General features: G+C 46.9%; 1 protein-coding gene across 1 annotated transcript in view; it reads right to left on the bottom strand.

The window, feature by feature from the left end:
• The window catches only part of SMS (spermine synthase), a 64366-nt gene that overhangs the window by 27046 nt on the left and 23881 nt on the right, over positions 1–13439 (bottom strand). The window contains exons 2-4 of the mRNA XM_060182881.1: positions 6864–6984; positions 1834–1927; positions 1151–1215 (exon numbers count right to left, since the gene is read on the bottom strand). Of these exons, the coding sequence (XP_060038864.1) occupies positions 1151–1215; positions 1834–1927; positions 6864–6984 (280 nt within the window). The remainder of the gene's footprint in view (positions 1–1150; positions 1216–1833; positions 1928–6863; positions 6985–13439) is intronic.

Below are 13439 nucleotides of genomic sequence, written 5' to 3' on the forward strand. Positions count from 1 at the left end.
AGGGCAAACCACTGAGAAGTACTTGCTGCATATTCATGATAAATTCCCATGACCAATCAGATTCTACTCCTTCCTATAAATGTTAAAACTGGTACTTCTATCAAAGCTCCTTTAAGGTCCTAACACCACTGGCAAATACCGCTCTCCAATTTCTCTGAGGATGTGAATGTTCTAAATCTGAGCTGTCCTGTATGGGCGTAAACAGACACTAGCTATTGACATCAAGCTATTGAGAGCTATGATTTTAACTGTCTTAATTTCAAAATAGTCATATGCTGCTGGTGGCTATATCAGTAGACAGGGAAAACTTAATCATACCCATTACCTGTTGCAGGCTTAATGTGGGTGGTCTGATTCACAGAATCACACGAAGTCCTCTCACACAAAAACTTGGAATCAAATTTTCTCTCACTCCATTTTGCTATTTATCTGTCTAAAGGGTTGAATTCTACTCTGAGCTCAGAACTGGCTGAAGACAGGCAACCTCTGCTTTTTACAGGACCAGCTTAGACAGAGTGGGGCTTCTAGTTCTCCTCAGTGAGGTGGCTGGCCATCTAGGACTTTTACTTCCAGCCCCTTAGGATCATTCCACATCTCCTTTATGACTGTTTTCTTGGATCCGCCCTTCTCAGTCTTTGTGCATGTATCTCCTCATAGATTTCCATCTATCTGATTATGGTAGCTTCTGGGTCTCCACTCCTGGATTGACTGGTTTTGGTCCAGACCATTTTATTGAAGAAAATAATGGTTTAAAGAACAGTTATTGACACAAGTCCTGTTCTGCACACCATTCCCACCACCAACCTAATACAATGGCTGGCTTTTATTTTCCACCTTTTAAGCTCAGATACAGATATAGTGGAAGAGACATCATAGCACTAGAGTTTCCCCTGGTACCACCAAGGCAGCCCCATGTGGTCGCAGGGCTTGAACCCAGGCTGTGCACATGGCATGTGGCACATGCCCTTCCAGGTGAGCAGTCTTATGGCCCCACTTTGTGTGAGGAGCCGACTAGCTCAGCTTACCATGTTGTCAGAAGCAGGAGTTGATGTTGATCTTTTGTACGTCTTAAGTAGATACCACTCAAGTGTCAATACCAGTCAGCATACTGATTAAGCAAATATCAAAGGCCATTCAAGAGTGGACTTACCGTTTCACCCGCCCGGTACTGTCCTGGCTCAACTCCTTCATTCGCTCTTCTATCTTGTTCAAAAGCTACAATTGAAAGAAATCAACGGGCTTATAGAATCAGCTGAGTGGAACAGCTCAGTTACAGGCCAGGAAGTAGAGGCCGTGTTGACAGAGCTGTGAAATCCTGGCAGATACCTAAATATACCTGTCGTCCACCATCTCTGGCAGACTCCAAGCCTGGCCCCATTCCACACTCCCACACCAACAAGCCAACGAGCCTGCATGGTGCTTGCCTCACCTTCCTCTAAACCGCCAAGGAAAAGATTGGGAGGGGGTGGTAAAACCAGGGACCATGCAGATGTTCCATCCTAGTTAAAGGCTGTGACCTTTCCAAGAAAAAGTGAGATTACTCAGTACTCGAGCAGTCCAGGGGACAATGGCAGCCAGGTTCCTAACAAAAACTAAGGAACCTCCCGCCCTTCTTTTATCCTATAATCACCAAGCTGGATGGAGGAACATTTAATATTAATAGACAAGTCAGCAACTAAGTGTTTGGTGCAAACCCAGGGCCTCACATATGTTAAGGTATGTGCTCTATCCCTGGGCCCCTCCCCAGCCTTTGTGTGAAAGTGATTTAACACATTCAACTAAGCAGATTTGATGATCCTCCAACACATGAGAAAATAAAAGGGAGAAACCCACACTGTCAATTTCTTCTTTGCCTTGGGTATCACCGTCATAGCTCTGAAGATCCAGCAACACCAATCCATGTGGATAAATCCTCAAATTGGCAAAGCTACAAAGGAAAAAAAAGATGGCTTTGAGGTTCGGAATGCTATCATGGCACTTGAAAGGCACCAATGCAATTCAAGGCAAGGCCACTGCTCTTCGTTTTTTTACCATAAGTGACAGTCAAGCCTTTCCCTCCAGAAGGTAGGAAAACCCCTCATCAGCAGGGAAGAATTAGAGTCAAATGCTATGGTTTTCAAAACAGATTCTTGGGGAGTCGGGTGGTAGCGCAGCGAGTTAAGCACAGGTGGTGCAAAAGCGCAAAGACCGGCGTAAGGATCCGGGTTCGAGCCCCCGGCTCCCCACCTGCAGGGGAGTCCCTTCACAGGTGGTGAAGCAGGTCTGCAGGTGTCTCTCCTTTATTTTCTCTCTGTCTTCCCCTCCTCTCTCCATTTCTCTCTGTCCTATCCAACAACAGTGACATCAATAATAACTACAACAATAAAACAAGGGCAATAAAAGGGAATAAATAAATATTTTTTAAAAATTTTAAAAACTTTAAAAAAAAAAACAGATTCTTGGGCGCAGAGAGTGTTCCTTAGCAAGGTGTGTGAGTCTGGCTTTTTTTAAAATTTTTTTTAATATTTATTTTATTTATTTATTCCCTTTTTTTTGCCCTTGTTGTTTTATTGTTGTAGTTATTATTGTTGTTGTCGTTGTTGGGATAGGACAGAGAGAAATGGAGAGAGGAGGGGAAGACAGAGAGGAGGACAGAAAGATAGACACCTGCAGACCTGCTTCACCGCCTGTGAAGCGACTCCCCTGCAGGTGGGGAGCCGGGGTTCGAACCGGGATCCTTATGCCGGTCTTTGTGCTTCGCGCCACCTGCGCTTAACCCGCTGTGCTACAGCCTGACTCCATGACTCTGGCTTTTAAGAAGATTACCCAGCAGGTGATTTGACTGAGTCAGAAACCACAGCATAGGGAGTCGGGTGGTAGCGCAGCAGGTTAAGCACATGTGGCACGAAACGCAAGGACTGGCATAAGGATACCGGTTCGAGCCCCCAACTCCCCACCTGTAGGGTAGACAGTGAAGCAGGTGTGGAGGTGTCTTTCTCCCCCCCCCCCCCGTCTTCTCCTCCCCTCCTCTCTCCATTTCTCTCTATCCTATCCAACAATGACAACATCAATAACAACAACAATAAAAGGGGATGGGGGCTACAAAAAAGGGGAAATAAAAAAAAAGAAGAAGAAAAAGAAAACCACAGCCTTCCTTCAGCCTGCAAAAGTCAAATCCAGCCTACGGCCTACAAATGGTTTGTAAATGCTTAAAGAAGTTTTGTTTAACAATGGGAGACTGACAAATCATGGGAGACACCAAATCATCTTTTAATGCTTTTTTATAAATAAATAAATGGGAGCATGTTACATGCATTAAGAGTTAGCTGAGAAAAAGTTTACTTTAGTTACTGTGTTTGGACTATACATACACAGACCAGGATACATAGAGACATGGGGAAGGTCTCAGGACAGGCTCCCAGGGGGTGGGCTCTAGTTGAGTCCTAACTGACCAAGAGAGGAAAGAATGTGATCAATGTGGAAAATGTGAGTTGTTCATTTATTTAATTATGAAAGAGAGAAAGAAGATAGTGAGAAAGAAACAGAAGTGGTCTGGAAGGTGGCACAGTGGATACAGAATTGGATTCTCAAACATGAGGCCCTGCGTTCAATCCCAGGCAGCACATGTATCAGAGTGATGTCTGGTTCTTTTTTTTTTTTTAATTTTTTTATTATTTATTTAATTTATTTATTCCGTTTTGTTGCCCTGTTGTTTTATTGTTGTAGCTATTATTGTTGTTGTCGTTGTTGGATAGGACAGAGAGAAATGGAGAGAGGAGGGGAAGACAGAGAGGAGGAGAGAAAGATAGACACCTGCAGACCTGCTTCACCGCCTGTGAAGCGACTCCCCTGCAGGTGGGGAGCCGGGGTTCGAACCGGGATCCTTATGCCGGTCCTTGTGCTTTGCGCCACCTGCGCTTAACCCGCTGCGCTACAGCCCGACTCCCGTGATGTCTGGTTCTTTCTTTCTCTCTCCTCCTATCTTTCTTATTAATAAATAAATAAAATCTTCTGAAAATAAAAGGAAAAGGGGAGGGAGGGAGGGAGGGAGGGAGGATGGATGGATGGATGGATGGATGGATGGATGGATGGATGGGGAGGTGGTGCAGTGGTAAAGCTTTGGACTCTCAAACATGAGGTCCCGAGTTTGATCCCCAGCAGCACATGTGCCAGAGTGATGTCTGGTACTTTCTCTCTCCTCCTGTCTTTCTCATAGATAAAATCTTTGGAAGGAAGGAAGGAAGGAAGGAAGGAAGGAAGGAAGGAAGGAAGGAAGGAAGGAAGGAAGGAAGGAAGGGAGGGAGGAAGGAAGGATGAGGGATGAGGGAGTCGGGCGATAGCGCAGTGGGTAAAGCGCAGGTGGTGCAAAGTGCAAGGACTGGCATAAGAAGCCCGGTTCGAGCCCCTGGCTCCCCACCTGCAGGGGAGTTGCTTCACAAGTGGTGAAGCAGGTCTGCAGGTGTCTCTCTTTTCTCCCCCTCTCCATTTCTCTCTGTCCTTTCCAACAATGACAACATCAATAATAACTACAACAATAAAAGGGGGGGCAGCAAAAGGGAATAAATAAATATAAAAAAAAGAAAAAAAGAATGAATGAATGACCAGAGCATCACACTGCCACTTGTTATGCTAGGGGCTGAACTCTGGATCTCAAGCTTGAGAGTCCAGTGCTTTACCCACTGAGCCCCCCCACACACACACACACACAAGACGGCATCTTAAATCATGGGCTTATATTATTCAGTTTCCTGGCCTGTTGTGCCCAGAAAACAAGTTTTTAAGCTAAGTGTGTTCATTTGTACTGGTTCTGCTTTCAGAAGCAATTCCTAAGTTGTTATTCAAAAGTTCCCTAGTAGGGAGAATTCTAAGCCCTCTGGAAGCCAGGAATTGGGTGTCTGCAGTAGAAAAAGCGTTAAGGGGCGGGGGAGACAGCATAATGGTCATGCAAACAGACTCTTATGCCTGAGGCTCCTAAGTCCCAGGTTCAATCCCCTGCACCACCATAAGCCAGAGCTGAGCAGTGCTCTGGTGTTTCTCTCTCTGTGTGTGTCTCTCTCTGTATCTCTCTCAAAAATAAAATTAATTTAAAATTTTTTTAAAAAAAAGAAAGAAAAGGCGTTAAGAACTGTGGGAGCAAGGGAGGCCCACTGCTAATGCCTGTGGGAAAAAGGCATACATGGCTCCATTCAGAGTGGAGACATGCAAGTTCCACCTTCCTGTGGTCCCCAGGGAAGGACAAGTGGCAGAGAGGGTGAGGAACAGAGACTGGGCTGCACAGAGACCCAGTGGAGAGACTCACTAATAACTGAGCCAACACAGAAAAGAACAAAATAGGATTGGTGGAGGTTGCTTTTGGGTCACCCTTGGAGAAATAATTTTAGATACCTCTGAGCTATCTGCTAAGCACACAAGGAGATTTGAAACAGAGTTACAGATAGAAGTCTGGGCTTGGGAGTCGGTAGTAGCGCAGCAGGTGCAGCGCAGCGGGTAAAGCACAAGGACCCGAGAAAGGATCCCGGTTTGAGCCCCCGGCTACCCATCTGGGGGGGGGGGGGTCGCTTCACAGGCGGTGAAGCAGGTCTGCAGGTGTCTATCTTTCTCTCCCCCTCTCTGTCTTCCCCCTCCTCTCTCCATTTCTCTCTGTCCTATCCAACAACAACATCAATAACATCAATAACATCAATAACAACTACAAAACAATGAAAAACAACAAGGGCAACAAAAAAAGGGAAAATAAATAAATATAAAAATATATATTTTTTTAAAAAAGAAGCCTGGGCTTGCAGTGTTTCTGAGAGGCATCAGGAAAAGAAAGACTAATTTTTAGCACAGGGTAAGGGCATGTAGACTTGGGAAGAGGAGGAAAAAGAGACTTGAAAGTAAAGATTTCCTCATCTCACAGCATTATGTTCTAGGCCTCTAAGATTTGGGGGATGGCTATTTTTTTCTTTTCTCAAGGGTGAGAAGGGGAGTCTGAAAAGAAAGCCCACCCAGTAGGGTGCTTGCCTTGCAACGTGCACAGCCCAGGCTTGAGCCCCAGAACCACATTAGGTGGCATTGCCGCAGAGGAAGCTCCAGTACTGTGTTGTCTCTCCCTCTCTTTGTGCCTCTATCTAAATGAAAAGCTGGCCTGAAACCATGAGGGATTACCTCAGGGAAAGGGGGGGGGGCAAGAAAGTGAGACACTAATGAAGACATAACAGAGTTTGTTTCCACTGGAGGAATGAGATGAGTCCATGGAAAACATCCAGGAGTTCCCAGCTAAAAACCAATAGTGCACCAATTACAGAGAATCACACTTGTAGTAGTTAAGATGTAATACACAGAGCTCAATACAGTGACTGGGGTAATTCTGTAGTGTAGGTTTCCTTTCTCATTCCTAGAACTCGCTATCACCTGCACAGTGACTGTGAAACAGGGTCTTCAAAACAGCTTCTGCAACAGCCTGAGGAGCTTGCCGGGAAGGTTCTGGGGCACTCCCCCAGCCCGAGAGCACCCAGGAGTCCTGGAGTAGGACTCAGGAAGTCGTGTCCCATTCAGTGTGACCTGCAGGTTCCCACTGATTGTGCTGCCCAGGGGATGGGGTCCTGGCCAGAGTGGAGTTGGGAAGCTGGAGGGAGGAAGGGGTGCTGGTGTTGGGAAATGCCGATGCTCAGTTGCCTCATCATCCCTAGGGAGAAGACCTGGGCATGGAATTCTGGGAGCTTGGGATTCTAATGTGCAGCTAGGGCTGAGCGGCACTAGATTCTAGCCCACTCCTGAAGGATATCAAAGGAGAGAAAAATCTCAACTCAACACCACTGCGCTGGTACTCTTCACACAGACCCCTGTCCCCTTTTCATGCTCTTATCCAATCATCCAAGGTGCACCCCAGGCCACCGCACCTGCCATTCTTGTTGATGTAGGTCGCTAGATAGCCGTGGTCCTGCCAGGTGTGCACCGACTCCGTCATGCCCTGCTCCTGGAAAATGGACTGGAGGCCTTTGAGGATGGTCTCGCCATTGGCTGCAGAACAGGGGAGAAGCAACATGGTTAGGAAGAAACGCAAAAGGGGGGGAGGGAGAGGGAGGAGGGGAGGGGGGAGGGGAGGGGGAGGAGAGCAGGGAAGGGGAGAAGGGGAGGGGAGGGGAGGGGAGGAAAGCATGGTTATAGCACCAAATTTAACTTAAACAAAAAAAGGATTTATGTTTTCATGGGGTGGGGGGAACTGAGACTCCAAAGTCCCAGGTTCAATCCCCCACACCAAGATAAGCCAGAGCAAGCAGTGCTCAGGTAATAAATATATATAAAACTTCAAAACGCTGATTTATGTTCCAGGAGTTTCACAGTAAGGATGGCTTAATTTTTTAATGGGGGGGGGAGGATGGTTCAGACAGGGGAGATAGAATAATGGTCATGCAAACAAGACTCCCATGCCTGCTCTAAAACAAGAACCAGTCCAAAGTCCCAGGACAGACTCTACCCGTGCCTACCTGCAAGTTCACTTGAGGCTAATCTTCAAGGGGGAGGGGAAAAAAAAATATATATATATATATATATATTATCATGACACTTAGAAAAGAGGTAAAGTGTAAGTTATTACGTAAGCATGCCAACAAAGTAGCTATACCCTGAGAGAGGAGAGAGGAAGAAGCTTTCTGTGCCATATACCAGAAGTTCTCTGTGAGCTAATGTTTTTCTCCACATGGAAGGAAATCATAGCAGTGTCTACTACTAAGTGTTAAATAGGACCTGGGAACTGAAATGAGAAAAAACAAAGACAGGGGGGTCGGGCGGTGGCGCAGTGGGTTAAGCGCACGTGGCGCAAAGCGCAGGGACCGGTATAAGGATCCCGGTTCGAGCCCCCCGGCTCCCCACCTGCAGGGGAGTCGCTTCACGGGCGGTGAAGCAGGTCTGCAGGTGTCTATCTTTCTCTCCCCCTCTCTCTGTCTTCCCCTCCTCTCTCCATTTCTCTCTGTCCTATCCAACAACAAAGCAACGTCAACAATGGCAATAATAACTGCAACGAGGCTGCAACAACTAGGGCAACAAAAAGGGGGAAAAATGGCCTCCAGGAGCGGTGGATTCATGGTACAGGCACCGAGCCCAGCAATAACCCTGGAGGAGAAGAAAAAAAAAAAAAGAAAGAAAGAAAAAACAAAGACAGATAACAAAAAAAAAAAAAAAATCACAATAGAGCTCTTTAACTAAATAGTGCCAAAGCTTGGGCTGGGAGTTTTAAGGCTTTTTCTTCACTCCACATAAAGTCTATCTTTGATGACATTGAAGTGCATTCCCAGGACCTTCTGGTACACAGTAAGGATGGAGGGAGGCCACAAATGGTTTCAGAGGCCAAACTGGACAGCAGGTGTGTTTTATTCTGGGTTGCACAGGCTTCTTTGAAATGCCAGTTGCCATTTAAAAACAAAATTTCATCTGCCCCCACTGTAGTGAGTGAGCCGGTGCCTCCCCCAAAAGTATGTCAACATCCTGATCCCAGAACCTGGGAGCATGAGCTTACTCACAGGGTGTTCTTACAGAAGTCATTAAGGGAGAGTCAGGCGGTGGTGCAGCGGGTTAAGCTAAGAAAAACCAAAGTTCCCAGGTAAATCTATTAGCAACACACACTGAACTAGTTATGTATTAAGTGATAGGATCACCGAGATTTTTAAAAAATAATGGGGAGTCAGCCAGTAGCACAGCAGGTTAAGCGCAGGTGGCGCAAAGTGCAAGGACTGGCAGAAGGATCTCGGTTCGAGCCCCCGCTCCCCACCTGCAGGGGAGTCACTTCATAGGTGGTGAAGCAGGTCTGCAGGTATCTATCTTTCTCTTCCCCTCACTGTCTTCCCCTCCTCTCTCCATTTCTCTCTGTCCTATCCAACAACAACGACATCAATCACCACAACAATGTTAAGCAACAAGAGCAACAAAATGGAAAACAAAACAAACAAAAAAAAAAAATATATATATATGTCATTAAGGAAGGAACTGGAGATATGAATTATCAAAGCAGGTCTTAAATCCAATTACAACTGTAACTTACAAGAGAAAAAAGATGCAGGCAGAAACCATGTGAAGACAGACAGACAGACACAAAGCATAGGGTAATGGATGCCGCAAGCCCAGGGATACCTGGAGCTAAGGGAAGCTAGAAGAATTGCGCAAGGACTCTCCCACAGAACCTTTAGACACTTTTAATTTTTTGAATCGCCACACACAGATATAGCAATGAGGACAGCATGTCTTAAGACCTCCAAATTAACCTTTAGAACAATATCCAGGGTGGGGAAAAGAGCATAATGGTTATGCAAAGAAACCTTCGCTTGATGCTCCAAAGTCCAAGGTTCAATCCCCTGTACCGCCATAAACCAGAAATGAGCAGGAACCCACCCCTTCCTTTGAGGGACCTTCTGAGATGAGAACAGATGCACAGGGGACAAGGATCTGGGGAGGGCTGGAGCCTGTGGGGATGATGATGCCCTAGGGAGAACCAAAAGGAACTGGGGGCACTCTCAGGGATAAAGCCTCTCATCTGGGCACAGGGGAGCAGAATCCACACTCACAGCTTCGAGACACTGACTGACCCCATGACAGCGTCCCCACGGCTCCTCTCAGCTCTGCTCCTTCCCAAACAAGCTGGGCCTGCAGACACTCCTTTGGCAGAAAACAGCCCAGCTGGCTGTGTTCTGTTTTGAAATTGCTTTCAGGAAACTAAAGAGGGAGGCCTGAACAATACCCCTGGATGGCTGGGTGGGTGGGTGGATGTATGTATGTGCATGCATGCTTAAAGATCACTCATTGGAGCCTAGAACTGTAGTTTTAAAGACTGAATTCTGCCCCCTAAAGAATTTATAACTTCAGCCCAGAGTGGAGCTCAGCAGAGCATTGGGGGGGGGGGGGTGAGCTTGATTCCTGACACAACCACTCACCCAAATGATTTCTACCTTGGTGAAAATAATGGCTCATATTGGGCTTGTGTCCATCAAGGTAGCCTGGCAAGGCAATAGTATGCCCAGCACACCTGAACTCAGTGGAGCTCCGCAAGCTGCTTCCAAATAAGAAATTTAACTGTTTGGGGGTCAAGTGGTAGTACAACAGGTTAAACACACATGGCACAAAAACACAAGGACCGGCACAAGGATCCCAGTTTGAGCCTCCGACTCCCCCCACCTGCGGGGGGGGGGGGGGTCACTTTACAGGCGGTGAAGCAGGTCTGCAGATGTCTATCTTTCTCTCCCCCTCCCTGTCTTCCCTTTTTCGATTTCTCTGTCCTATCCAACAACAAAGACGGCAATAACAACAGCAATGATAAACAACAAGGGCAACAAAAGGAAAAATGACCTCCAGGAGCAGTGGATTCAAGTGCAGGCACTGAGCCCAGCAATAACCCTGGAGGCAAAAAAAGAAAAAGAAAAGAAACGTAACTGTTCAATCCCTCCTCGCATCTACAAATCACTGCTTGCAGAACAGCCTCGGGACACAGCTGGGCACACGTGCGCACACAGAGAAAGGCAGAGACAGAGAGACAGAGACAAACTGAAGCCTTTGGCCCAGGCCTGAGCTGGGGGGGGGGGCAAATTGTGTCCCTTGGGCCAGACAATGGGTGTGTGTCCTGGCCAGAGACATACAAAACCCTTCGCTGCTGGTCAAGTCCGGCGTGGTGAATGCCTCTTCCTAACTGGCACGGTTAACAGCAAGGCACTGAGTGCGCTGAGGGAGGCCACTCCAAGCAGGATTCCAGCTAGTGCTGTGGGCCTGGGGGGCCAGCCCTGCCAGGGCCGCAGGGGTCATACCATTTTGCCTGCTGACCACCACCTCCCTTCATGCTTGCTTTCCTCCTGACCAGGGAGGTCCTCTTATTGCCACACTGGTCTGGGTCCCTGGGGAACACGGGCCAGCAAATACAGAGTTGCCAATCTACAGAAGCATCTAAAGGTCAGACTGGCATGAACTGCAGTGTCAACTAGGCTTGGCCACAGGTGTATAATCAATCTTCTTCTTCTAGCGTTTGCCCTTCTTCCGTAGCCAGTCAACAGCGTCAGGTTGAGCCTGATGTAAAGTGTCCTGTGGGTCATGAAAATGTATTTTCTTTGGCCAAGCTAGTCATCCTTACTACTGTATCTTTGCAGAGCTGCTAACATATCTGAACAGATAGATGGGTTTCTTTCGGAACTGCGCATCACAACCACCTGGGAGACTTTTCAAAGCTCTGATGCCACATTTTAGACCAATTAAATTAAAAGCTGGGGGTGAGACCCAAAAACATTCATATTTTTAAAGCTTCCATGGAGATTCCAATATGCATTCTTAGTTGAGAACCATAAGGCACACAAAAATCTCTCCACTATCTCCAGAGTAATTACAAAAACGTCACAGAAAATGTTCAAGGCCCAGCCCCTCACCAAAGGTAGCAACAGGCAGCCCATAGCATGCCCCCAGGAAATGCTTTGCAACTATTCCACAACCTGAACCCCCAAGTCTACCACGCATAAGTGCGGTTAACAGGACTAAACAAGATCACTTGTTCTACTGGGGCTCCTCAGCAGGGGAGGACATAGTGCGAAGGAGTATCCTGTGCCCACAGGACTTCGGCAACCCTGGTCACATTCACTAAAAAGGTGAGTGGTTCCCCACCGTTTGTCAAAAAATAAAATGACTCCATGTTCCAAATGCCTAATGGCAGAAGGGGCGAAAGGACAATGCAGTCCCTTGAGGACTACCAAATACTTGGATACATGGGTGACAATGAGCCTGGGGCCAGAGGACACCCTGAAATGTTGAAACACAAGACAGCAAAGTCACCAAAGCTTACAGATCGGGATATTTGAAAGCAGATACAGAAGTTGAGGTATGAGTGGTCCGGGAGGGGGCGCAGTGGATAAAGCATTGGACTCTCAAGCATGAGGTCCTGAGTTCAATCCCCAGCAGCACATGTACCAGAGTGATGTCTGGTTCTTTCTATCTCTCATCCTATCTTTCTCATTAATAAATAAATAAAATCTTTTTTTAAAAAATTTGAGGTATGATAACCACACAATTTCAAAATAGACATGGGATTCAAACTAAGCTAATAAAATGCCAGGCAGAAGTTCTTAGAAAACTAGAAGGCAAGGGAAGATAACATAATGGTTACGCAAAGAGATGCTCATGCTTGAGGCTCCAAAGTCCCAGGTTCAATCCCCCGCACCACCACCAGCCAGAGCTGAGCAGTACTCTGGCAAAGAAAAAAGGGGGGGTCGCGCACCTGGTTGAGTGCATAAATTACAATGCACAAGGACCAAGGTTCGAGTCCCTGGTTCCCACCTGCAAGGGGAAATCTTCACGAGTGATGCAGCCATGCTTCGGGTGTCTCTCTTCCTCTTCATACTCCACTTCCCTTTTGGTTTCTGTCTCTATCCAATAAATAAATAAAGGTGAGGGGGGGGAGAGAGAAAAAAAGGAAGGAAGGAAGGAAGGAAGGAAGGAAGGAAGGAAGGAAGGAAGGAAGGAGGGAGGGAGGGAGGGAGGGAAAAAACTAGCAAGGCAAGTATGATATGGCTTCTAGTTCGTTGTTCTTTCTCGAGTGCTCAGAAACACAGCAGCCTCCCCCAGAGCAAAAGGTGTCCATGGTCCACAGGAGTGGCCAATGTCAGTGTTTCCAGATCACAGCTTGCTTTGTGTGGGTTTATTTAACAGTGGCTTAAAAGATCAATCTGGAGGTCTGGCCAAAACAAATCAAATACACAACTACCAACAGAGAAGAGAAGGACAAGGGTGTGAGGGGAGGGAAAGCTCCCATTTCATCTCCCTGCCTCATTTTCTCCCAGGGATCCATTTATAGACCTCTCTGGGAGAGTCACATTCCTGTGACTCTGTAGATCCCAAATCTGGATATCCGGCTGGGACCTGCTTCTTGCCCAACTGCTCACTGCACCATCCCAATCACATCTGAAATCAAAACTGGGCCGGGGTTTCCCCACTGCCTCTCAATCATTCTATCTCTAGCATCACTACAGCCCCCTCTCTCAAATCCCCTAAAGCTTCTCTCACTGATTTACACACTAGTTTCTCGGTTCCACTCAAACTGACTGGCCTTCACTCACAGAATTACCCTCCTCACCTAAAAAAAGGGGGAGGGACACTACAAGGGTCCTTCCACAGAGTTGGCACTAATGTTAGTTTCCTGCCTCTCTCGAGGTCTACAACTGTCATTTAACAGTGATGCACAAGGTGGACAGCCTGTGAACTTAAGTAGATTAGCTGTACCTACCCAACCTTACTGGCCCAAACTGAGAGATTCATGCTGAAAAAAAAAAAAAAACTGAAAACACCAGTCTACTGCACTCCCCCAATCCTGATTGGGGAGGTCATACCCTGCTCCAGCTTTCAGAGGCTAAAGTAACTATAACCTTCTTGAAAAATTCTCTCAAAGGCTACTCTAAGGGGATAAGCAATTTTCACACTCAGGAAAAGAAAAACTCTCTCCCCACTTGTGACTTTGA

Source organism: Erinaceus europaeus, chromosome X (assembly GCF_950295315.1).
Source record: "Erinaceus europaeus chromosome X, mEriEur2.1, whole genome shotgun sequence".
NCBI lineage: Eukaryota > Metazoa > Chordata > Mammalia > Eulipotyphla > Erinaceidae > Erinaceus > Erinaceus europaeus.